The sequence below is a fragment of the Mycetomoellerius zeteki genome, unplaced genomic scaffold (assembly GCF_001594055.1).
Source record: "Mycetomoellerius zeteki isolate Tzet28-1 unplaced genomic scaffold, Tzet1.0 scaffold145, whole genome shotgun sequence".
Classification (NCBI taxonomy): Eukaryota; Metazoa; Arthropoda; class Insecta; order Hymenoptera; family Formicidae; genus Mycetomoellerius; species Mycetomoellerius zeteki.
This window is the reverse complement of record NW_017256393.1, coordinates 2,718,059-2,742,360: the sequence shown is the minus strand read 5'-3', so window position 1 is coordinate 2,742,360 and position 24,302 is coordinate 2,718,059. Positions and strand designations below refer to the sequence as shown.

Below are 24,302 nucleotides of genomic sequence, written 5' to 3'. Positions count from 1 at the left end.
GTTAAGCGTCGCTTAATTAATGCTCCCTTGAGATGAAATTTAATCGTGTCCTTGCGGTTGTTTTAGCCGCTTGCGAATATAGCATATACGCGTGCCGATTTACCGTTATGCGAGAACAGGCACGGATTGAGCGAGGGGATTCAGGAGAGAATCGCTTTTAGGGAGTCGAGCTTGCTCTTCCGCTTTTAATGCGCACACATTACGGGATACGATATTGCTTATGCATTTGTTCTACATCATCGTGCGTAAACGCCTCTAGTGCATTAGCGTTTCGCCGATATTTGGTAAAGGAGAAGTGATTAATTAACGTGGGAATCGTAAATCGTAACTGGTTTGATCGTTGATTGAGTGAAGACGCGGGCAAATATGGCAAATGTTTGCAGACCTTCTCTACACAGTCTCTCTCTCTCTCTCTCTCTCTCTCTCTCTCTCTCTCTCTGCAGTTTCTCTCGCAATACATATTATGCATATGGAATCTGTTATTCTCGGTGAAATTTCTCTTGTTATTGTAATTATTATTGTATTTCTCTTTTTTTATAATTTATACATTATTTTATTTATGTTATTTAATTTTTATTTCTTATTGACTACTATTTTATCGAAGAAAAGACCACTGTGAAGCAAGTAATTGATCATCATAATTAATTAATGTGAATTGCTGATAGTAAATTCTTTCTTGAGCGCTTTCTCGTCGCGTTACAAATTTACAACGACATCACCGTAACCCCCGTGGTAATTTATTACGTCAGGTACACCTTGGAAAGCTAAATTACAACCGACGATGGTTCATTAATTATCGACAATGCGGTCGTCTCAAGGTCGACATAATTAATCGCGACTGTCTCGGAGAGTCTATTAAATTGTTCCGAGAAGTGGAAAAGTTGCACTGGCATATCGAAGTATCTTTTTCCGTTATTCAGCTTCGCGGAATATATCCATCGCGTCTTCTTCTGTTTCACCCCCTTCTTTCCATATTTCGTTCGATTAACGTCATTGTAATTGACTTGAGTCCGCGACGTCGAAACTCGGCGACGGCAAATAAAACGAGCTCTCTCTCGCGCGGGTGTGACTTTATTCCGGTCGCGTTCACTGGAGAATCACGAGAGAGACGCGAAGGGAGGATGAAGGGGAGAAGGGCTGGCTCGGCACTCAATTTAAATACAAATTAAATGACAGCCCCGACTGCCTCTCGGCTACCCGCTTTGTCGAGATTTCTAGCATGGAAATTCGATTTGCCCGAACTAATTGCTGCGCGGCGCGGCGCGGCACGATGTGGTATGGTTCTGCTCGTCGCGTGGCTACTTTTTACTTCATACACCGCGGATACCGTTGCGTGGAGAGACACTTTTGAAATATAGGTCGTCTTCTTTAAACTTTGCTGTGTTATGTTTATGAACATCTTTTAAATAATGTTTTGTGAAAAATTCGAGGGAAGGAAGAAGGAGAAAGAGAAATACGTAAGTAAAGTAAAAAATATAGGTTAAAACGAAATATTTAACGAAATAGGAATTTTTTAATACAGAAAAAATAGTTTCGCTGAATCTATAAAAATTTAGTTAGATACAAATCTGAAAATAATTTTGGACAAAATAATTACGTAGCAATTTCAAACATGACGAGCAATGCTGCCAAAAATTTTACATTCTAGGAACCAATTTGAGCGTTCTACATAATTATTTTAATCCAACAAAATTATTTTCATGTCTGTATCTGGTTACATTTTTAGAAATATTATTTATAGAAATATTATTTAAGTTACTGCATTTATCAAGTTATTGTATTTTTTTTCTTCGAGCATTCAGTATTGCGAAACAGTACTTTAATATAACACGTTTTTTCTTTTCTGAAACTTGATTAGCTAATCCATATGTATGTACGAGGAGAGCATCGAACTCGAGGGTCAAAGTAGATCAGACTCGGCGACAGAGGTTGGGAAACTGCATTCCATTTATTAGTCGATACCGTTATTGTTAGGAAAGCGGACGCATGTTCGGGTACCGGGTACCGAGTACCGGGTGTCTGGCCATTCGCCAAACTGGTCGGCTTCGCCGTCAGCTCGTTGAATTTCCAATGCAAACGCCACCCGCGTCGCCCTTCTCGAGATCTCGCGACTCGTCTTTCGTCCTGTCGTAATCACACGAGCTTTCGTCCTCTTTCAAATCTTTTTTTTCCTTTCTCTTCACTCTTCTCGTTTCCTCGTTCTTCCGCTTCTCTCGTTTCTTTTTTCCTTTTTTTTTCATTACCCTCGATACGCGTTCACCCTCGGTAAAGAAAGTCGAGACATTCCCGTCGTTTTCGCTTTCCCTGACTCAACCACGGGCTCAATTTTGTCGGAAAATTTCTCTTCGTGGTCTTTTGTGGTGAACATAGACAAGAGAGGGAAGATCGAAGAATGCGAATAAAACTATCATGAGAGACCAGAGAGAGACCAAGGTTAGTTTGGTATGCCCCGAAAGATTCTATCGATTTCGCTGGTCTCACGGGATGTTTTTCTTCTGTTAGCACATTTTTCTTGCAGACCTTTTTTCTTTCGAACGTACATGAGAAGAAATAACTTACATGTTCTTTCTTTATTTAAAAGATTTTATATAATTTTATATTTCAATTTTTTGTTATACCTGATTAAAAATTAGGTAACATTCCAGTTTTCAATATTCACTCTTTAAATACATTTAAGACTCGTATGATTATTTTTTGAAGGAAGTTACACGTTTACGAGTTATATATATCTGTGTTTTGATACATCATTAAATACCAACATTTTGTGCAGAATATTGCAGTTTATTTCATGAGGGTGGAAAAAGCAACCTGATATTAATCCGCTTTCCGGGAGATTTCCTTTTTATATCTCTCTAAATAATAATTAGATTACGAAACGAGAAAGGAAAGGGCTACGAGCCAAAAGTCTGTCGTTATAATTTAAAAAATTAGTAAACAAAACATATAATTTAGTTAAAATCTAAACTTTGTGTCGATTAACAAAAACAAATGTTTCGATCCTTATCGGATCATTATCAATGTTAGCATATAATTAATTAGAACGGAAGAAATAACAGTATAATTTTGAAAAAAATAATAATTCGCTCTCACTCGTAGTTTTACCGCTGCTATCAAATAATTTTTCCATTTTTTACCTCGGTCCAATAGGCAAAATGTGACTTGGAGATTATGAACGCATATTAATAGAACGCTGGTATAAATTTATTGAGCCTTGTTATTATCATATAATAATTAGATTAATTAAGACATTAAAGAAATTAATATAGCCAGTATTAATACGAACTAAAATGTCTGTATAAAACCTATTTAAGATATATACCTATGTTACTTTGTTAAGAACTTACACAAGTGTAATAAGCTAACAGTTGTCGATTGCAGCAATATTCCACGGTATATTACGATCTTTTCATTCGCAAAGTCTCCTTACTTCGAAATCGTTATCTCTTCTTCCGTTGAAACGGGAGATTACCGAGCAAATTTACCGTATATTACGGAGTTGCGTTAATCCCACGGGAACGCGGGCGAAGGACCTGAGTTCTAGGGCTTTTACCCCGTCGCTTTGTAATCCCATTACAACACGGCGAGTTGTGGTAGTTCCGACGGGAAATAACTGGAACAAATGTTAGCTCATAATACCGCGAGTAACCGGAAATGGCGCGGTAGAACTACACCACCCGGATATATCGAGAAGATCTTTTGACGAAGCATGGAGAGGTTCCTTGTTTCACTCTCGCAGCACTCGGTATCTTATCCGTCTTTCGTATATATGCTGGTATTACATCTGAATACATTCAGAGTTTCCCCAGAAACTTTGACTGTTATTTTGAGAATCCTGCAACAAATTTAAAGCAAAAGCTTGCTATTTTAATAATGTATATTCCCATATATTTTTAATGAATTTTTATCAACCTTTTAATTATTGGTCATTTTTTATCTGTTTTTAACATAAAATAATTAATCTAACAGTTAAACATTTTAAAGTAAAATTTTACAAATATGGAATTAAAACAACAAGAAAGTCAAGCTCCATAAATGCAAATGAAAATAAGGATAAAAAATATAAATTTTAACTTTCATTCTACATAAATATTTTATTTTATACAAATTTTATTCATGGAATACATTTTATTCTTAATTTAAGAGAGCTTTTTGATCTCATGTTTTCAAAACTTTTTCGTCCATGTTCGATTTTTTCTCGTATTTTCCACATCTCGTATAAATGAGTTAATCGGATTTTTGTCTACGAACCAACTAACGGCAGAAATTAGCTGAGAGACTTTGATGCGTCACGTTAGAACGCTCAAGATCGATCCTCGCAGAAGTAATCTGTCCCTCGTAATAGGATTTCCTTGCTGCCATGTTTTCCTCTAGGATTAACTCATTGAAGTTATATTCGATCCTTGCGTGCGACATGTCCTTCCGTATATGTTTAATAAGAGGACTGAGCGTTATGGATCGATACGAGAACATGATATTCTGCAAAAGGTCTTACAACATTATCAAGAACGAAGCTTCAAATGTTTTCGAAAGCTAACAAGGTGCATTGAATCGAATACGGCGAATATATATACAATATGGAAAGGAGATCGGATATAGAAAAATAAATTTTGAATACATGATGTCTATATAAGTTTCAATAAGATAACGGAAAGAATAAAAATGAAAAAAAGAAGAAATATTCTTTTCATTAAATAATTTTTATTTTTCAAAATTATACATATACAAGATAATCAACAGCATCTAAATAGCTTTTACATTAAGAAATAAATTAATACAATTTTATGTTTAAAAAACGTCTTTGTTAATCAAATTGGCTTTGGAGGCAATACTTTTTTGTCAGACAATTTTTGATGTTACAACTAACTAATTACTGAGCGTGTGAAAAAAGAATTAAAGTGAGCATGGCGAATGTGCTTTTTCACGCTTATATAAAGGGTGGCGTAATTTAGGAGCGTTTATTAACCCGCGCAAAACAGAACCATAAACGTAAAAGGGGGATGGCGAGTTACCGTAGACTGAAAGGGTTGAAGGCGGAAGGATAGAAGGACGGTTCGGGTTGTCTGAGCACATATTTCGTCCACAAAGCCCGAGTGTGTGCCACCCTCCGTGGTCTTTTCGTCGGAACACACTTGCGGATTTAGCTCCGGTGCTTTGGAGAGCCTCTCTGTTTCCACATGTGTTACGAGAGTAATATCGCAGGGAGGGCAAGCACGATTCTCTTTCGTGAGGAGGAATCTACCTCGACAAAGCGGCGAAATTGTACGCGCCGTGCCGTTTCGGAAGCATTTCGAGGTGTTGGAGTGTTATGACAATTGGACATTTAACAAACGTTCGCTCACTTGCGATATTAATAGTTATTAATAGTTTTAATAGTTGCAATATTAATAGTTATCGAATAGAGACGAAATAGTACATTAAATGTAATTTTAAATAATTGCTTTTCATTATATACATTATGTACCTTCCCAGAATTATAGAATTAAAAAATGGAACATGTACTAAATGAATAGTTCATTAGAAATTAGGAATGAAATGTATATCTCATATTGATCGCAGAAAGCATTGAAAATCGCTGTAAAATTTATTATAAAGTTATACATAAAATGAAAATTATATTTATTAAAGTAAAGAGATAAAAATTGATATAAACTTTTATTAAAACTTTACTCGGGAATAGAACGTTCGTTCCGAGTTCACTGAAAATTATCACGAATAATAAATTCCCTATCATCATCAATGCTAATATACTTTCGACAAAGAGTTATGACTCTCGTTCCGGTTCTTTTATGGCGAAGCGAAATAAAAAATAGTCGGCGCTTCGGCCGAGAGATAGGGCGATTTAACGGATCTCGCGTAGCCTCGGGCTGAAAAGAGCGAGACAAAAGCGGGCCCGGTCGTTTAGAAAAGCCAGACGGCAGCAGGTTGAGCGGGGCAAGAGGTAGAGGGATGGAAGGAGGGGGTTTAAAGTGCATCCGAGTTAAAGCGAGTTCGCGCAGACATGGGGGTGGGTTTTTTGCCACTTAAGCCGCTCGACGAAGCCGGGGAAGCGACAAATATACGGCGAATAAACGGAATAAACGGAAAATGTTTCGGAAAACTGACTCCGACTTTTCGTCGAAGCTCGCTTTGGGCACTTCCATTTTCGATCGCAACTCTTCGATCAATGCGACGGCGCGAGGCGTTTTAATTGAGTTTCATCGCGGCTCGTAGCAAATTTTATCCCGCGAGCGATTAGACCGTGAACGTATGGACACATTCGGCACGAGATGGAGTTTCTCGTACATATCCCGACTTCGTTCCGGCAATATGGAATCGATCGGGATGATTCGCGATAGTCGAGTGACATATATGTATGTTTCTATTGTATATGTATATTTCTATTTAATGCAATAAACGCTGTGCTAACGAGATTGCTCGATGTTGTTAACACGATAATTTTGGCACCGTAATATTTTGTTTTGGAAAAACGTTGAAACTTTTTTATGAAAAAGGGTGAAAAAATACGATTATTAGAATTTTTTAAGTACTTTTTTCTTGGCGTTTCTTTTTCCATTTTTTATCCATCAAATATCTCAAAACAAATAATAAATTTTTTTAAAAGTACTCTAGATAAGGTTATCACTGAAAGTTTATCTTCTCTGACTATTTAAACATTATTATTAATAGATCTAATTCTAGAGATGACTTATTTTTAAATTGTGTCAAAGATATATTTAAAAACAATTTTATTTTTTAAATAACTACTTTCGAAAAAGCTTAATTTTATTTATATTTAGTTGTTTTTAATATTTACTATTTTAATCTGAAATAAAGGCACGGAAATATTCTACTATTTTTGTCGATTAAATAAACTTTATTAATCACATTTATAACATATTGTTATGAATTTATCATGCTTTTACAATATATATATATATATATATATTCTGATTTAATGATCTTTACTCAAATATGTATATTTCGTTGATTATTGATTGATTGGATAAATTATTATGCGCATTGCTCGAGGCTGCTAATTACGTAAATCGAGCACTAGTCGCAGAAGTTCATTTACTCGTATATGTGCGTGATCAATTATTCATTCCCAAACGATTATTTGTAATTTTGGCCAGAAACGATTATAATGTGCCACAGAAAAGCATGAAAGCACTGTCTGATCGAAAGAAATAAAGAGAGCTCAAAAGGGAAATAACTGTACAACGGAAAGAAAATCCTTTTGGACGTCTTCTCAAGAGATGAAGGAGAAATTACTTTCACGTCGACATTGTCGGGAATCCTTCATTGTCCCCAGAACAGTCTTTTCTTTTTGGAATCTCTTATTACTATCGATAGATGGTGTAATTGACACTTCCTTCGTGAGATTTTTTGTTCTGGGAGAACAACGAAATTTCACGAACGTGATCGGAGAAACGAGTTTTCCGCTCGTGCGAATTCTACCCTCGGGTTCTCTTTTTTGGCTGTCTAGAAATATCTTATCTTACTCTCGAACTCCAAACGTCTTTCTGATATCTTTCTGACCTCTTCGGCGGCTACAGCAATTGACGTTTTCCTCTGAAAGAGCTCTGTCGCGTAGCAACGGCTAAACTTGATCGTACCATCAATGAGATTATGCTGTTTCTCGGCCATAAACTCAGTGAAAAATTCTATTATCCTTTAAACGAAAAAAAAGTCACGTACAGTAATATGGCAATATTTGATAACAGCGTTATCCAAGCGGAGGTAAGTTATTAATTATATATTCTTTTATATACTCTTGAGAAAGAGAGAGAGAGAGAGAAGTTTTCAAATCTTAATTTTTTTTAGAAAAAAATAACATGAATATTCTGTTAGTAATTCTCTTAATTATAAAATTCACTTTCATTTGTATTATCTTAAAATAAATTAATGGGTATGTATAGGATAGTTTTACGCACGAATGCATATAAAAAGATATCTGAAAAAGACTATCATGTACAAAAGTGATAAAAAGGATTGATTTTAATTCTTTATTCGACTGTAGTCATTACAATATTTCAAATTTTTCTATCTCTCCATTTTTACGTATTTCGATAAAAATTTCCGGGCGTACAGCTCGGTTATAAAAACCAAATGCGACATATCTCCCGCACTGCTGTATATTTTAGGGACAATTTTCGCGAAAATAGAGTCGCTTCTTTAGAAATGATGGTACACACGAATAGATATTTCTACATTTTCATGGAATAAGGTCGAGACCCTCTCGTATCTCTCTCGCATCTCACGTTTTGCATCTTTCATACCCTTAAATCGAGCACGGTCGAACGTGCTTCAGGGAACGGGATTAATTATCCAGTTGTGAGATGTTGCCTGGGGATACGATCAACCACCTCTTTCCTCTCCTCTTTCGCTTTTTATTCGCGGATCGTTGAATCCATGGGAATAGACGCGAGAGCCGAGACGGACTCGGTTTTTCAAAGTCGGCATGCAAACTTCTGCAAAATAGACGACAAAACTTGACTCGGTTCAGTTCGACATGAGTGCAATCCAATTATCTACGCATTTTATGTCGATAGATAAAATAGTTTAGAAACGTATTGAATATTCATATTTATGTTATTTGTATGTTTGAAATATGCTATATTTTTGTAAGAGTAGGTATATACAATTGATCTAAATATTAAATTCTCTTGGCAATTCATACATTTGTTAGTAGAAACTTTAATCGATAATTTGATAAGGATATAAAATATTATTTATGAATTAGAATAAGTTTAATTAACATTTACTAAGCTTTGGTCACTTTATTTAAACCTTTCATTTTAACAATTATACATATATAATAAATTGTAATATGTACAATAAATTATTTGTAAATTATAATACTAGGTACATTGTATTGTACTGATGTATTGTATTGTATTGTATTATATAGTATTTATAAATCATTATAAACTACTATTTTATTTTTAGAGTAATTTATTATATTATGGCATTTTCATTATTATACATATATGTATATATTCTTTTATAAAAACTTTTTTTTCTGGTTTATCCCACATTTTGTTCTGTTTCTTTCGAACGGATTGTCAAAGATTCGCTCAGCATGATTAAGAACGATATTTAGCAAAAAGGAGTAAAAGTATAGATTTTTTAATTATTCGCGAAAGAATGGCTTGTTCTCACTGCACAAGTGTAATTAGATAGACAGCTAACGCGCCTTTGAAAAATTCATCACATTATATCGCGTACTACCGATGATATTCGTTTGCTTTTGCGTCACGTCAAGCATGTAATAAAACTGGTAATCAATTTAACCTTTACGATTTGTTTTCTAAGAGAATAAAATATTTTTCGAAACTTTTTTTTTTGAGAAAACCTTGAGGGAAACAAAGAACGTTAATTAATGTGAACATAGGATGACTGATAATTGTGTCAATTTTCTTTGACCATTTTTTTAGCGTAAATTTCATTAACGTTAAAAAATGTCCATTTATCTTTATTATCAATGGCTTTCTTTTGATATCAAATTTATTTGAAAGATAATATATTTAGAGCGAATTGATCTCATTATCTCCGATCTTGTAAAATATAATTGATCCAGAAGGTATAATTCTCGATAATTTAATCAAATAAATTTATTTTAAATAAAAATTTTATTATGTTAAGAAGCTATAATAAAATATTTAGCTTTATGAATATGAAATGAAAATGTTCTGTTAAAAGTTTGTTACTCCGTTAAAAGATACTGCTGAAGTTTGGTGGAAAGAAGGAAAGAAGCCATTTACATGAAAAATTCAGATATCTTTCTCAAATAAGAAAAAAACTGGAATACAAAAAGGAATAAACTAAGCGTTGCTGCACTGTCCTTTTTTTCCTCGCATAAAAGCCCGTCAGTTTCTCGTTTTGCATTTTTTAATTAGTTAGAAAGAACGCGGTTTGTTTTCTTGCCAACGCGGACGTCAGAATTAGCCGGTAACGCGACTTTAAAAAGTTTACGTCCGCGAGAGCAAGTGGAAACAGCGGAAGCGTTTCTCTTTACGGCTCGCGGGTGTGTACGCTCGCTTTTGTTACGCTTGCATAATCAAGGGTAGTGCAGGGACGTCGTAAGGGTAGTGGAGAGGCGCTATTGCGAGAATGCTGAGTGCATCGATGTTTCCTTATCTCTTTGCAGCGCACTACAAACGTGAACAATGTCTCGACGATCGATTCGTATGGTATTCTGTTTACAGTAGAAACCATCTATCTAGAGGATAAACCACCAGAATATATCTCATGCACGCGGTAAAACTGTTTTATACTCAAGTTTAAATCAAGATATTTATAAATTATTTTCTTAATTAATTTATAAAAATAATTCTTTCTTCAAAAAAATTATTAAACGTTAGCATATAAGTTATTTTCTTATGTCAACAATTGGAAAACAGTTTTTTGATTATTGATATAGGAAAATTAAAAAAATATCAACAGAATTATATTCTTATTCAAAATTCAAATTTCTTGTCCTTAATGAATAAAGACTTGGAAAAGCTGACAGGATTAACTGTACTTTGCCTGTCGTTATATCAGTTATCTTGTGAATGACGTTTAATGGAACAAAGGATTTTCTCCATTAACTCTGTCTCATAAATAAAAAAATTGAAACATAGGATAACTTATTGGAATTCATCGTGAATCGATCTATATTCGTATACACGAACTACAGAATCCTCTCGCATTTAATATTATACGGAGTGAGCTAAATGTGTGCGCTTCGCCGTGCCAAAGTCGGCGTTCATAGCGAAGAGTACCTGTGGTCCCATTGCACGTAATCAAGTCGTCCGTTATTCTTCCTTGTATAATAATCTCGTAAAATGGAGAAACTGCGAAAAGCCTCTAAAATTAAGACCCTGGACATCGAATAACGATGGGGTACTTTGCGCGGCAAATCAAGAAGTGCAGTCTTCCTCATATCGAATTTAACTTTTACGGAGGAGGGAGAAAGAAAGAAAGAGAGAGAGAGAGAAAGAGAGAAAATATTGATTTCACCACTATTTTTCATTTACTTTGCATTCTATTTTGTCGCACCCCGCCCGTTGAAATTACAGCGTTTAAAATACTAAGCTGCTTTTTGTTATACGGAAGCTATTATATTTTTTTTATATATGTAATATAAAAAATAAAAAGGAGAGACGATTATTTGTTAGTAAAATTTTAATAGAGATTGAAGGAATATTTATTAATCGATAGCTTCACCAGCAAAATGCATTTATATCGTTTTTATGTGATTATATTTATACATTCGTTGCTGTATTCTTTTAAATATTCATGTATTTTATGTCGCTTCCAAACAGAGATAGGAATAAGCAGTTCACTTGGGTCCTATTTAGCTATATAATTTATATATATAATAACGGCCCCTTACTTATTTTACAAATTAATGAAAATACGAGAACTGGTGGCCAGTACGACGCAAAACGCGAAGTTTTACAATTAAAAGTTTCTCGGGCACAAAGCGTATACTATATTACGCCCGAATAATTTATGCGCAGAAATCCGGTTCGATCCCCGTGGATATATGCGTGGGCTTCAAGTTTACGAAGTGGAAAAAGTCATGAATATTTTACACCCGTCCGGCAAAATAGCGCTACTGTATTCAAATGAATTGGCCGGTTTCTTTGAGATTATTCGTCGACAATTAGTTCCATCGCTATTCTCTTATATTTCTGTTCCTCGTAGCGTACATGTTTACTGCAAAAATCCAACCGAGATTATTTCCGTTTCGGCTAAATTTATTTCTGCCGTCTTATATTATTTATTATAGAAATTTAAAACTGCAAGTAAATTACGACCCAAGCAGAACAAGTCACGATACCATCCAAATGGCATTAAAAATCATTATTGATTAAAAGTGATTTTTATTAATTATTTTGTAGCCATTTTGATATTATGATGACTTGTGTCATCTGCTTGAGGAAGTATCTATATTGCTGATTCTCCGTCTAGAAACGCAACAGTTTTTTAGCGAAGCGATATCGAAATCTATAAAAAAGATTTAGAATAAGGATTGGAATCGTTCCTTTCCGCAAATGTGATTTGTCGTGTTAGCCAATCCGAACCCATGAAGATCCATCTTGCTGCCCTTTTTCCTCGGATATCGACGGATCCGTACGTATAAGCACGGATATGCTTTTACGCGCGCAACGAAGCTCGACTGCGCGTGTAATTGGCAGAAAAATTGCGTATTTCGCTATCGGAGCAACCGTGATACGTAAATATGCAAACGCGATTACAGCCTCCGTGCACACGCGATTGTTTTATGAAGTGGAAAAATCTATGAATGCCTTATCATGAGAAATGCTGTTGCTGCAGTTCAAACGAATTCGAGCGAGCGCAAGACGAAAAATACTTTTATCTCTAAGAAATAGATACTTTTATCTCTCTCTCTCTAAAAAAAAAATATATAGATCGAATTATATGCGACCTTCCCGTTGAACTTCTCTCATTTTTTATTACATTTTAATATTAGGTTTTTAGATCGATAGAATCTTATTACCCTTAACAATAATTTTTTCATGTTATGTCATTTATAAAGAAAATTAATGCCTATAAGAACCAAACACAAGATGAACGCGTGTAATAAATTTATTTATTATTAATTATTTATATATATATTTAATTTAATTATTATCGGTACTTTTAAGTTTGAATCTTCTGGATATTTAAATTTGTAATTTATCTTAATTTCTATCTCTCCTTATATTTCTGTTAATTTAATTCATAATTACGAGAGAGCAATATTTTGCTGCTTTGCAATTTACAGAGAAATAGGTCTTGTGCAAAGGGCGAGTCACTTTCGCTATAGTAGATAAATAAAATACGACATCCACACCACTATCACCTCTTTCAAGTAAAGTGCGCTTTACTGCCGCGCGCCAGTTAGATGTATCTCACAGGTTCATCTTCCGTTTCGCCGGAAATAAAGATCCCAAGTTTATTGAGCTCCGTAGTACTAGAAGTGACGCGGTTCGTAGCTTTGGAAGCTTTATGTCGATCCTGAGAACCCCTATTCGTGATTCGATTAGAGCAGAACATTGCGATTTGCTATTCGGGTAAATGAGAAACCGCAAAGAAAAAAATTTTAGAATTCTGATAGTTTTCGAAAAGAATATCAGCTTTGAGGAATCTACTAATTCATGAATGCTTCTCTGGCAGCAAAGTATATTAGAAATATTTTTTAATTCTTTAGTTATGTAAATTGCATTGATATGTATAATAACGAATATTTGTGTAATGTGTATACAAATCGTAATATTTTACTCTAATCAAAACGCGAATGGGAGTTCTCAGGATTGATATAAAGCTTCTATGAATCACGTCTTTAGTCTTTGTCTGAAATTGCAAATATTTATTCTTATCTGATTTGTTCTATTTTTACACACACACACACACACACATTTATGTCTGGGATAAAATAAATCAGATTAATCGGAGAAGAATAAAAGAATATTTGCAATTTTGGGCAAAGATCAAGCGACAGTATTTTTGAACGGATGTACGATTTCCTCCTGGATAGCTCTTCTCTTGTTCGTCTTCCTTTGTCTGTCTATCTCTGTTTGTAAAAGGGAAATTCCTTCGGAGCACATATCGGACTGAGCTATATTTTGCCCATGAAGTATAAATCTCTCTCCTTCTTCCTCTTTCTTGACAGATAGTTACACTCCATTTGAATTGTTTATAGCATAAGGTTCGTAAATCAAATTGATTTGAAGACCTGGACTTTCTCAATGCACAGTTGGAAAAAATGTGTTGAATTTAACATAAATCGCATGTCCCAAACGGTCCACTCAAATTTTTAAGTCAATTTTACACAAGATAAATATGTTAGAAGGTAACACAAATATTATGTAAGAGAATAAATACAAAGAAAGATAACATACAAAGATCGACACAGTTTGTAAACAAACCGTGGGAACATATTTTTTTTCAGAAGATTAACATTTATGATATGTTAAATTAACACATATTTCATTCATTTGTCTTAGAATTTACATCTTAAAACACATTATTTTTATGTTACTTGTTCACTTACTCATTGACATAAATTGACATAAATTGTGTCATTTTGACATTAAGAAACATTGAATATCAATTTCACAAAAAATCTTTAAATAACATAATCACATTATGTTAAATTAACACTCGAATATGTTAAAAAATTCAACACAAACTGTTAACACAAACGTGAGTCGATCGTTTCCAACACAAAGACACAAATTTTTTTTACTGTGTGGCAGTTCTTGTATTTGATAGAATGAAATCGCTGTCCAATATGGTTATTATTCGTTAAAAAATATCTTTTCTTTAAATAATATTGCTTATCGAAGGAAAGCTTATCGATGAAATCATGAAGTATGTATTTTTCGAGAGCAATTCTTGAATAATTTCTGTGATCTCTGTGAATATATTCCGTAATAATTATTATCTAAAAATCATCGATTTTTTATTTTAAGAATCTACATGCGTGATAAAATACAAGACTTCAAATGCTCTTTACACATTTTTTTATATGTAAAAATTTGTTTAACAATATTATTTCCCTTTTTATTATTAACTGTAAATAATTCTGTTAAGATACAAAATATTCGGCGCGCATACAGACCAATTTTCGCCGATCCAATTTCGTCGATTGCACCCCGTAGTCGTATTGTTTACGTTTATATGTGATTACACTGTGCGACTCGTTATTTCCGTCAGCCGGCACTTTGAAATATACAGAGTGTTTCAGAAATAGTTGGCCAAATTTTAAGAGTATATTCCACTCATTGTAAAGATGAAAAAAATCATCAGCCAACAATTTCTGAAACACCCTGTATAATATTGTACTTGGTTACCTTCACAAATTCTTTCACTTTAAAAAATCTTTTTTTTAATTTATCGCGGCAGATGCTTCGAATACTGGTACTGTTAAAGCAATTGCTTATATCTGAAATAAGAGCATTTATTATACCTCGATAATAAGAACATATATTAAGAACAGGTGCAAATCGTGTATGCAAGATATTTGATGATATTTCTTATTGGAAAGATTCATCGTAAGACAATCTCTTTCGAGAATTTTGCTATTAATTTTTAATATATTAAATGTAATTAAATGAAAATGATAGATATAAAATGTTGAACAATTATTTAAAAAAAATATGTTTAATTTATTTAAATATATATTTTCGCGATTTTAGAATTGCTTTGAAATAAGCAGCAGTTCTAAAGTTACACAAATTTCGTTAGTAGCAATATTATTTTATAACTAAGAACCATTACATTATTATACATATTGCTTTGGTAATACATATATTATTTCATTATCTATTTTTACGTGCAAAGTTCAATTAAAATTAATCACGGCAGTATAACTGAAATATTGAAATTTTAACTTAAACTAACATAGGAATTTTATGCAAGTCGTGTCACGCATTTGATTCGCATTTCTTCTGCATTCAAAACTTTACGAACTAGAAATAAAAAGATATAGAAGGAACGAATAGTCTGCTCGTGTTGCTCGTCAATAATTTCATATTCACCGAGCTTCACGGTGGCAGCGACACGATTCAGTCGTGATTTTACGTAGGGAACATTCGATATACTCGTATGCATATACGAGGACAGAAAGAAATATCTCGCAGTGGTAATAGTCGTGTGTTGCGCGGACACACGACTCGCCTGAAGAGACGCCTGAAAACGCGTAGCTCCGATGGAAAACCGTATTCAATAGAAATATCGTATATAGTGAATCGTATAGTGAATGGTGGAGAACCGCTCATTCGTCCATGTTCACCGCTGCAATCACTTCAGCATCCACCGGGTTAGTTTTCTTATTTGTTTTTTTTTTTTCCTTTTGCACAACGTGTGGTATCCGATTGATCTGCCCGATACTCGATATTACAATCACAGTGAAATCATCGGATATTTCTCTTTTTTAGCGAGCATGCAACGACGGAAGGCATTTAATCCCGATAATCCTTGCGCGTTCATACTAAACAAAGAAAAACATACGTAATTCTATGGAAGTATATTTTTTTTCAAACATTTTAATGCAAATACCAAATATTTTTCTTTCATCAAATCGGGCTACTGAATAAATGATTCTATAAATAATCATTAGAATTCGCTATTTAATAGCAGCGATATTAAAAAGAATTATTATATTTACAAAGATTATAATATCACCCTCTCTACTTTTTAATTTTTTTAGTCATGTAAAGTTAATTTGTAAAAATTCGGTTTCGTTCAGCAGAGAAATTAGATTAACATTTTAGAGAGTTGAAGATAATACTTCGAGCCGTATCTTGCATCTAATGTTATCGGACGTCGTAGATCGTTTTCCATTTTAATTTAAACTTCCTTGAAAAGAACAAATCTATATACACCGTATAGACGCGCGTCGAGAAATACAACGGTTTTCCTCGCCATAAAATTGCGTTCGCAAACAAATCTAATTGTAAGTACAAGAGAACTCACGATGGAACAGTGAAAGAGAAATGAGCATCAATTCCATTCCTATCATTTTGCGCGTAGCGGTATCTATTGAAGACGAGCAGAAAGAAAGAGGAAAAAATCTCGTTGGTGCACAAAAAGTCCAAAGAATGAAGTCTCTCCCTTCAGTTAACCTTCATATAGATACTAGATACTGGACGAATGAGACTAAAAGTAATAAAGACTGGAAGAAATAAAGTTGAAAGTATAGTCGGGCCGTTGTTCAGCGCGATGAAAAACCACCAATCAAGACTTTGTTCCAATCCACAGTTGGATCGATCTTTCATCAGTTTTCAAACTATAACACTATGAACCGTTGATAGTATCTTGCTAGAACTGCCGAAGGCTAATTTAGAAATTTCTTATCCTAATTGTTTAATAAAAAGTTATTTTGATATTATTTTTTTATATTTATTAGTTTAATATTAGCTATACAGCTAATACAAAAAAAATCAATATGATTAGCGGAACCAAAATGGCACCATCGATTCCAATACCGTAAAGATTTAAATCACAGAACACACGTTCAGAACTGACATTGTCGAGTGCAGTGAGATTAAAGCGCGCAAGAATTTATCGAATTAAACTCCTAAATGCGACGCTCGCAAGTACACGCACGTTCTCTCGATTTCGCGACCCACGATTGTTATAGTAATTGTTGAAAAACTCTGAGTAATTGGTTCAATTTCGCTCAACCCGTGTCTGAAGCGAGAAAAGCATCCCGCAAAGAGAGTGCGTTCACCTGCGATGAAGAGAGACGACTTGCTGCCGTGAGCTACGATAGAAATTACCTCGGCCGGGAAAGATGTAAAACGAGTAGTGAGATCCTTCCATCTCTAGGTGCGGAAGCCGCATATCTCCGGAAGTATCTTTACGCAAACATAAGAATCGTTCGATCGATGAAATGCTTTTACGTCGAGATACTCATGAAACTCACGTTATAGCTGGAGGTAACTTTGTCAATGTTACGGCCGGCAAATAGAAGCTTGTGTATGGAATATCAAAGAGGAGAGGAGAAAGTTTGAACGTTGAGTCAAATTTAATTGCCACAAATTTCCACAGAAAATCGACCAATAGTTCACGTGGCTTTACGATTAGAAATTTCACAGAGGGCAGATAGAGTTTCTCGGGCGTTCAAGAGTTTTCCCGGCATTGCCGTCACCCCTCAGTCGCCTTTTCCACAATGGAATTTCAGAGACGTGCGCGACACTATATCGGTTTTCCACATCGTCTCGCTCCGGATGGAGGCAGTTCGCATAAATTTTCAGCTGGATGGCACTGCGTTTCTGTTAACGTCGCACGCGGAATGACTTTCACGTAGCGCTCTGTCAACGCGGTCGTTGAAATATTAAAATACTCGGCGATCAGGCGCCGGAGTCTCAATTCTTCTTATTTTGTCGAAAGGAACATCCGTGGAATATATTCGCGTCACTGTTAAATTCATCGCGTCGTCATTTGAATTTTATCATATCAACGTCGAAGATAACGATTGTTCCTCTCCGAGAACAGAAATAATAGACAGGGATAATAGGAATATAACAGACTGTCATGTGAAAGTATATATTTTTTTGATGAAATGTGCTCGACACATTAGCATGTAATCTGCACACAAAAATCGGGAATAATATAATTTTTTAACATTTTGATTACTGTAAGGATTTTTACAATTGATCCTCTGACACACCACACTATTATTTTTTATGTCTAACTTTCATAAAGCAAATAAATTGATACATGATCAATAATTTCATGTTTTTCAAAATATTTGTAGATGTTTGACTCGTGTGCGTAAAAGATACACGCGGTATGAGGATATAATAAATACTATTTATGCGCTACGTACACAGTAAAAAAATTGTGTTAACAGTTTGTGTTGAATTTTTTAACATATTCGAGTGTTAATTTAATATAATGTGATTATGTTATTTAAAGATTTTTTATGAAATTGATATTCAATGTTTTTTAGTGTCAAAATGACACAATTTATGAGTAAGTGAACAAGTAACATAAAAATAATGTGTTTTAAAACGTAAATTCTGAGACAAATGAATGAAATATATGTTAATTTAACATATCATAAATGTTAATCTTCTGAAAAAAAATATGTTCCCACGGTATATTTACAAACTGTGTCGATGTTATCTTTCTTTGTATTTATTCTCTTACATAATATTTGTGTTACCTTCTAACATATTCATCTTGTGTACAATTAACTAAAAATTTTGAGTGGACCGTTTGGAACATGCGATTTATGCATGTTCCATTCAACACATTTTTTCCAACTGTGTATATAAATGTAAAATATGTAAATACACACATATTTATCGTTGTCATTAGCTTTTTATAATGCAATTTTAAATAATCTTTTTATAATGTAATTTTTTCACAGTCGATTTTAGTCAATAAAATGATTTTTTAAATAAAAATCCTTCGGTTACTAATAAAAGTTAATAGGTCTCTTCAGAATTTATAGATAATGTATAATACTATCTAGATCTATAATCAATGTAAAATGTTCTTGATTCACATATAAATGATAGTAAGTAGGAAATGTGTGAATAATATTCAATTTGATACGCAATGTTCTGAACTCATGTCACATAATTGTATATCCAATTGGAGCCAATGACAATCATTATACATTTACATAAAAAAAACATTTTTTAAATACTTTATTATACGTACTTTGTACTGATATATTGAATTGATACATATTGAATATAGTGTATATATAAAAAATATTGTATACTAGATAATTTGCAATACATTAATATAAGATCACGTCTATAAAAATTATACGAAGATCACAAAATGCATTGTATTTTTTTCTTTTGGAGATGTTTTTGACGAATCTGAAGATAATTCTTTTACAGCGAAAAGTTCACAGAAGAAAGATCGCTCTATCATAATTTTCAATATAAAATTTCTTAGCTTTTGTGTGTATATATATATATATATATCATTCATAATCATAATATCACGCCGAGATTCATTTTCAAAACATTTTTCGCAGAAATGTATCGCTCAGAGCTGCCGTCTTTATTGCGAAATCGAGCTAGGATCTCTTTTTGGACGTTAGAAGGTCGCTAAAGATTGATGGTCTTCGATACAAAAGAAAAAAAGATTGTGCAGGAAGTGCTCATTGACAAATTGATACAAATGGGACTAGCAGCGATCGCATTTCCTGCGCTTTCGTGTCTTCCCATGTGCCTCGATTTGCGAGAACGCCTACCTTCTATATATTCGTTCGACGACAATCACGAACAATATCTCGCATTAAGTATTTCAAAAGCATTATGGTATTTATTTTATTATTTGAACATTAATTCTTGAAAATGATTTAATATTAGATTTAATATCAGAAATTACATTTTTATAAATAAAGTCATTGAATTTATTTGGAATACTTTCTGTAGCAGCGCAGAAATCAAAAACTTTAGAGTCTTATAGATAGATTTCTAAAATCAAATATATAAAAAAGATATAAAGTTTTATAATAAATGAATTTTTATTATGAAATTTTTACTATATAATCTAAAATTTTTAATGCGAACTTTTAGTCGAAAAGGAAGCAAACGCTATTTTTAAACTCTATATTTTTAAAAATATACTGTACGAAGCGACATGATAGTTTGATTGAATTGTGCGGCTCATACTTTTATTTCTCCAGTCGATCTGCGTATCAGAACGAAGAGGACATATATTGCCATATCGTGGGAACACGTTAACTTTTGACATGTCGCAGCAAAATCGCTAACATTCCTAAAAGAACACGTTCGTCGAGGAAATGCCCGTGGGACCGTGAGTTTTCTTTTCTCGATCGAGACGTCATGACGAACTGCGAGTGGTAACGAGTTTTCGCCGCTTTTACAAAATTGTTCTGCGGGCAAAGTTTCACATCCGACAATAACGACGCACAGAGACCTGCCCGCGAACTTTCAGACTTTCGCGAGATCGGCAATAGCGCGTGGACAACTATTGATATCGTTTCATAAAACTTGCAGTGTGAACGAATCGCGGCAACAAAGTGGTTTCGTGAATTTTTTTTTTTTTGTTAAACTTGTATACTGTGAAAAATCAAGTGCATTATGCTGAATAGAGAAACGAGAGTGATAATATGAGGTTTGAAAGAATCATTTGATATAAATACACGCATAAAAATATATTGTATTTATGTTATAACGTTATAATTACTTTTAGAAATAAAATGATTGACATTCATTAACTTCCTCCAAGAGAAATAATTTCCTGTAAATTTCTTTACTCGATACTTTTTTATTACGCAGCAAATCAAAAGTCGTTCTTCGTTTTTCTAATTTTATAACAATTATAATTTCTGTCGAAAGGATTCATCTCCATCAACTTCCTTCGAGGAAAATAATTCTCTGCAATTTTTTAAAACTTTTCATTTTTCATCGTAGAATTATATAACGTGCAGTTCTTATTTCACTTTATAATTATAACTTCGATCAAGAATGATATAACTGATTTCCATGAACTTTCTCTGAGACAGATAATTTGCTGTTAACTTTTAAAACAACTCTTGTTTCATTATCGAATCAAATTTTACAAAATGTTGTATCAATGTTTTTGCATCGTAATTTTTAACTTGTGAAATGGTGGAATTTCGACGAATTTCGGAATAGAGAGAATCGCAACGTATTATATACACATATTTACATATACCTACATATATATATGTATATTGTATGCACACATATATATATACTATATACACGATATATGTGCATCCGGATATCCATTATTGCGATAGGTGCGCGGCCATTCCTGTCATAAAATAGACAGACAACGAGGCTAGCTGTGTGGTTGTACTAACCTGGACTAATGTTACATTGGTTACTCCGTCTACCACAGAATTTATCACCGTCGGGTTCGTTATCTGCATAGAGCGAAAGTTTTCAAATTTTTGTCCTCACGTCTTTTTGCTATAATCTCGATAACCCTTGTGTCATTTCTATCCATAAATTTAACGAAACGAATTTAATATTTAATTTTTTCGAAATTTCGAGGTTTAGTTTTTACGAAAGTTCTAGGAGGACTTTAGGACTAATTCTGTTTTCGTAATATTCACACAGCAAAATACATATTTCATGAGAAATTTCGTGCTGATTTGAACTGGAGGAAATTTTTATTCCGCGATACGATCAATCTTCACGAAATAGGTTTTGTTCACCCATCGATTTCGTCTGAATATCCCACTTGGCATTAACTTTCAGAGCTATGCGAGGAATGGGCTCTGGCGAACAGCCGCGAGTGCGTGGAGGGTGGCGGTTCGACGAGCACGACGCACGGGGAGGAATCTGAGGATGCGTCTGAGGCGAGGTTCACCCTCAAATATTTGGGCAGCACCCTCGTCGAAACGCCTTCGAGTGAGGAAGCCACTGCGGAAGCCATCAAAACCGTTATTACGATGGTACGTATATATTAAAATATTTTTCATAATTTACTCTCTGGACTTATCCTGAAAAGCGTTTCTAGATTTGCAATTTCTTTATATAGTTTAATTATGTCACTAAATGTTTTAAATTTGGATTTTGTTTCTATATACTTCCAATTTTCTTTAATTGTTATTTTATTATTATATATCTAAAAAATCAAATATAAAAAAAGAAAAGGTTAGACTGTGTCAAATTTGTGAATTTTGTCACATGTGATTGTTGCATTTAATTATAATATAATTTATTGAAGTTCCCTTCTCTCTAATTATACTTTGGGGTGCAATGTTTCAAAGAAATATAATAAATTTGCGACATATTTACTTAAAAAGTATGTAAACTGTATTTTTTTTAGTACACAAAACACGTAAAAAATTATGTGTAGAAATATTTTTGATTTTTTTGTATATGAATCTATGAAACTATTTACGTTGTATTTATATAACGAACGAGTAACAACATTTTATTCAAAATTTTCAATTTGTTATCAAATCTAACATGTGTAGGAAGAGAGAAAGAGAAAAAAAGAGAAAGAGGGGAGGGAGAGAGAGGGGGAGCGAGTGGGAGGGAGGGGCGAGAGAGAGGGGAGGGGGAGAGAAAGAGAGAGCGCAAGTTTGCCGCTTGCGTTGGAAATTGCCACTGTATTATTTATCGTTGGAATTGTATCGCACCGTGTAATTTACTTTCAACCATTTTCCGACGCAACCGCCGTGAAGAGAATTTAATTGAAATTGCAAGGTACTAATTTCTCGCGTATAGCCACGGGTTCGTTAATAGAGTTAATGAAAATGAAGCGTGATTACTTTGTGCCATGTTTATTCGCTGCTTTGTCTCTGTCACGGCTGATGGTGTTCTTATTATTTTTTTCTTCTTTTTCTTCCATGTTAATGTCATTTGTATTATTTTTTTCTTCTTTTTCTTCCATGTTGTTAATGTCATTTAGATTCAAGCAATTGACGTTAAAGATTTACTCTCTAAAAATGAATCAGTGTATTATTACTGACATCAATGTTACACTTATAACTGATGTAATCATCAACGAATATTTACTGTTTTTCAATAATAATACACTGATTCACATTTAGAGATTATAGTTTCCTACAGATTCAATCTGTAGAAACCATAACTTCTAAAAATAAATCAGTGTATTATTACTGAAAAACAGTAAATATTCGCTGATGATTACAGTTATAAGTGTAGCACTGAGGTCAGTAATAATACACTGATTCATTTTTAGAGAGTAGTCGAAACTTGAATCATATATACGTTTTGCAAATCATGCCTGCTAGTGTTCAAGAACACCGGAGGCAAAAAATGCACAAAAAGTATGTTCAAAAACGGTATTAATGAGAAACGCCGTTATTTAATTGATCCAATTTCCATTCGTTCACTAATTACTTTTGACTTCGTATGTGAAATATTGCGAGCACTGCTTCCGACAAAACTAGTATTACTTTTTTTGTACGTAAAAATACCATCAAGCTCGCAATTTTTGACGTTTTATTAAATATGGATGTCGATTTAAAAAAAATTTACTCTGATAAAAATTTCTGATTTATTTTGAAAAAATTTCATACACTTCGAATACAGTACATGTTCAAGTATCTTAATAATTAATAGAAGATAATAAATATTGTTTATTTATTAAAATCACATGCGAATTAGGGCCGGTTGTTCCATCTTCGGATGGAAACTATGTGGTAATTTACTTATTTTGGATAAACAAAAGGCTAAAAGAGTAAGAACATAGGAGAGTAAGAAAGTAATAGCGAATTCGATTGAACGTACTCAGTGCGCACTGGTACATAGCCGTCGTACACAAATGGATGTAAAAATGTGTTTAATATAAATATAAAAACGAAACCATAAAATCCTTAATACATTTTGTTGTGCTGTTAAGTAAAATTTGTATTTTATAATCCGAAATATTTATATTTTATTTTTACACAGATTAAATTAGTATATAACGGCTTTAATATGCACTATAGTGCGCACGAATGCGTCCAACCGAATTCCGCTATAAGATAGTGAGCTGAAGTTTACCGAAAAGTGGAACAACCCAGCCTTAGAGTGGCAATAACGTATTGTGACAAAAACGATTTAAAAAGTTTCTTTTTTAAAAGTGATTTAAAAAGTGATTTAGTTGTGGCTATAATTGATAGAAGAAATTGTCATATGAAATTACAAAGTTCTATCAGTTTCTCAATCTAGTTTAACAGCGAAATCCTTGTTGAATAGCATAATCGATAGAGGAAAATGAATTTATGCGATTTAATAGCGATCCGAGGAACATGATTAATTAATAACGAAACTTCGTCCGCGTCTCATATAATTCCAATTTCGAAGTGATTACAACTCATACCGCGAGATTACACGAAC

The 24,302-nt window shown here is 33.6% G+C and overlaps 1 protein-coding gene across 2 annotated transcripts in view; it reads left to right on the top strand.

Moving 5' to 3' along the window:
- Window positions 1-24,302, top strand: part of LOC108731941 (low density lipoprotein receptor adapter protein 1) — a 74,157-nt gene that overhangs the window by 36,704 nt on the left and 13,151 nt on the right. For both annotated transcript variants that reach the window (XM_018462504.1, XM_018462503.1), the window contains exon 2: window positions 21,705-21,901. In XM_018462504.1, the coding sequence (XP_018318006.1) occupies window positions 21,705-21,901 (197 nt within the window). The remainder of the gene's footprint in view (window positions 1-21,704; window positions 21,902-24,302) is intronic.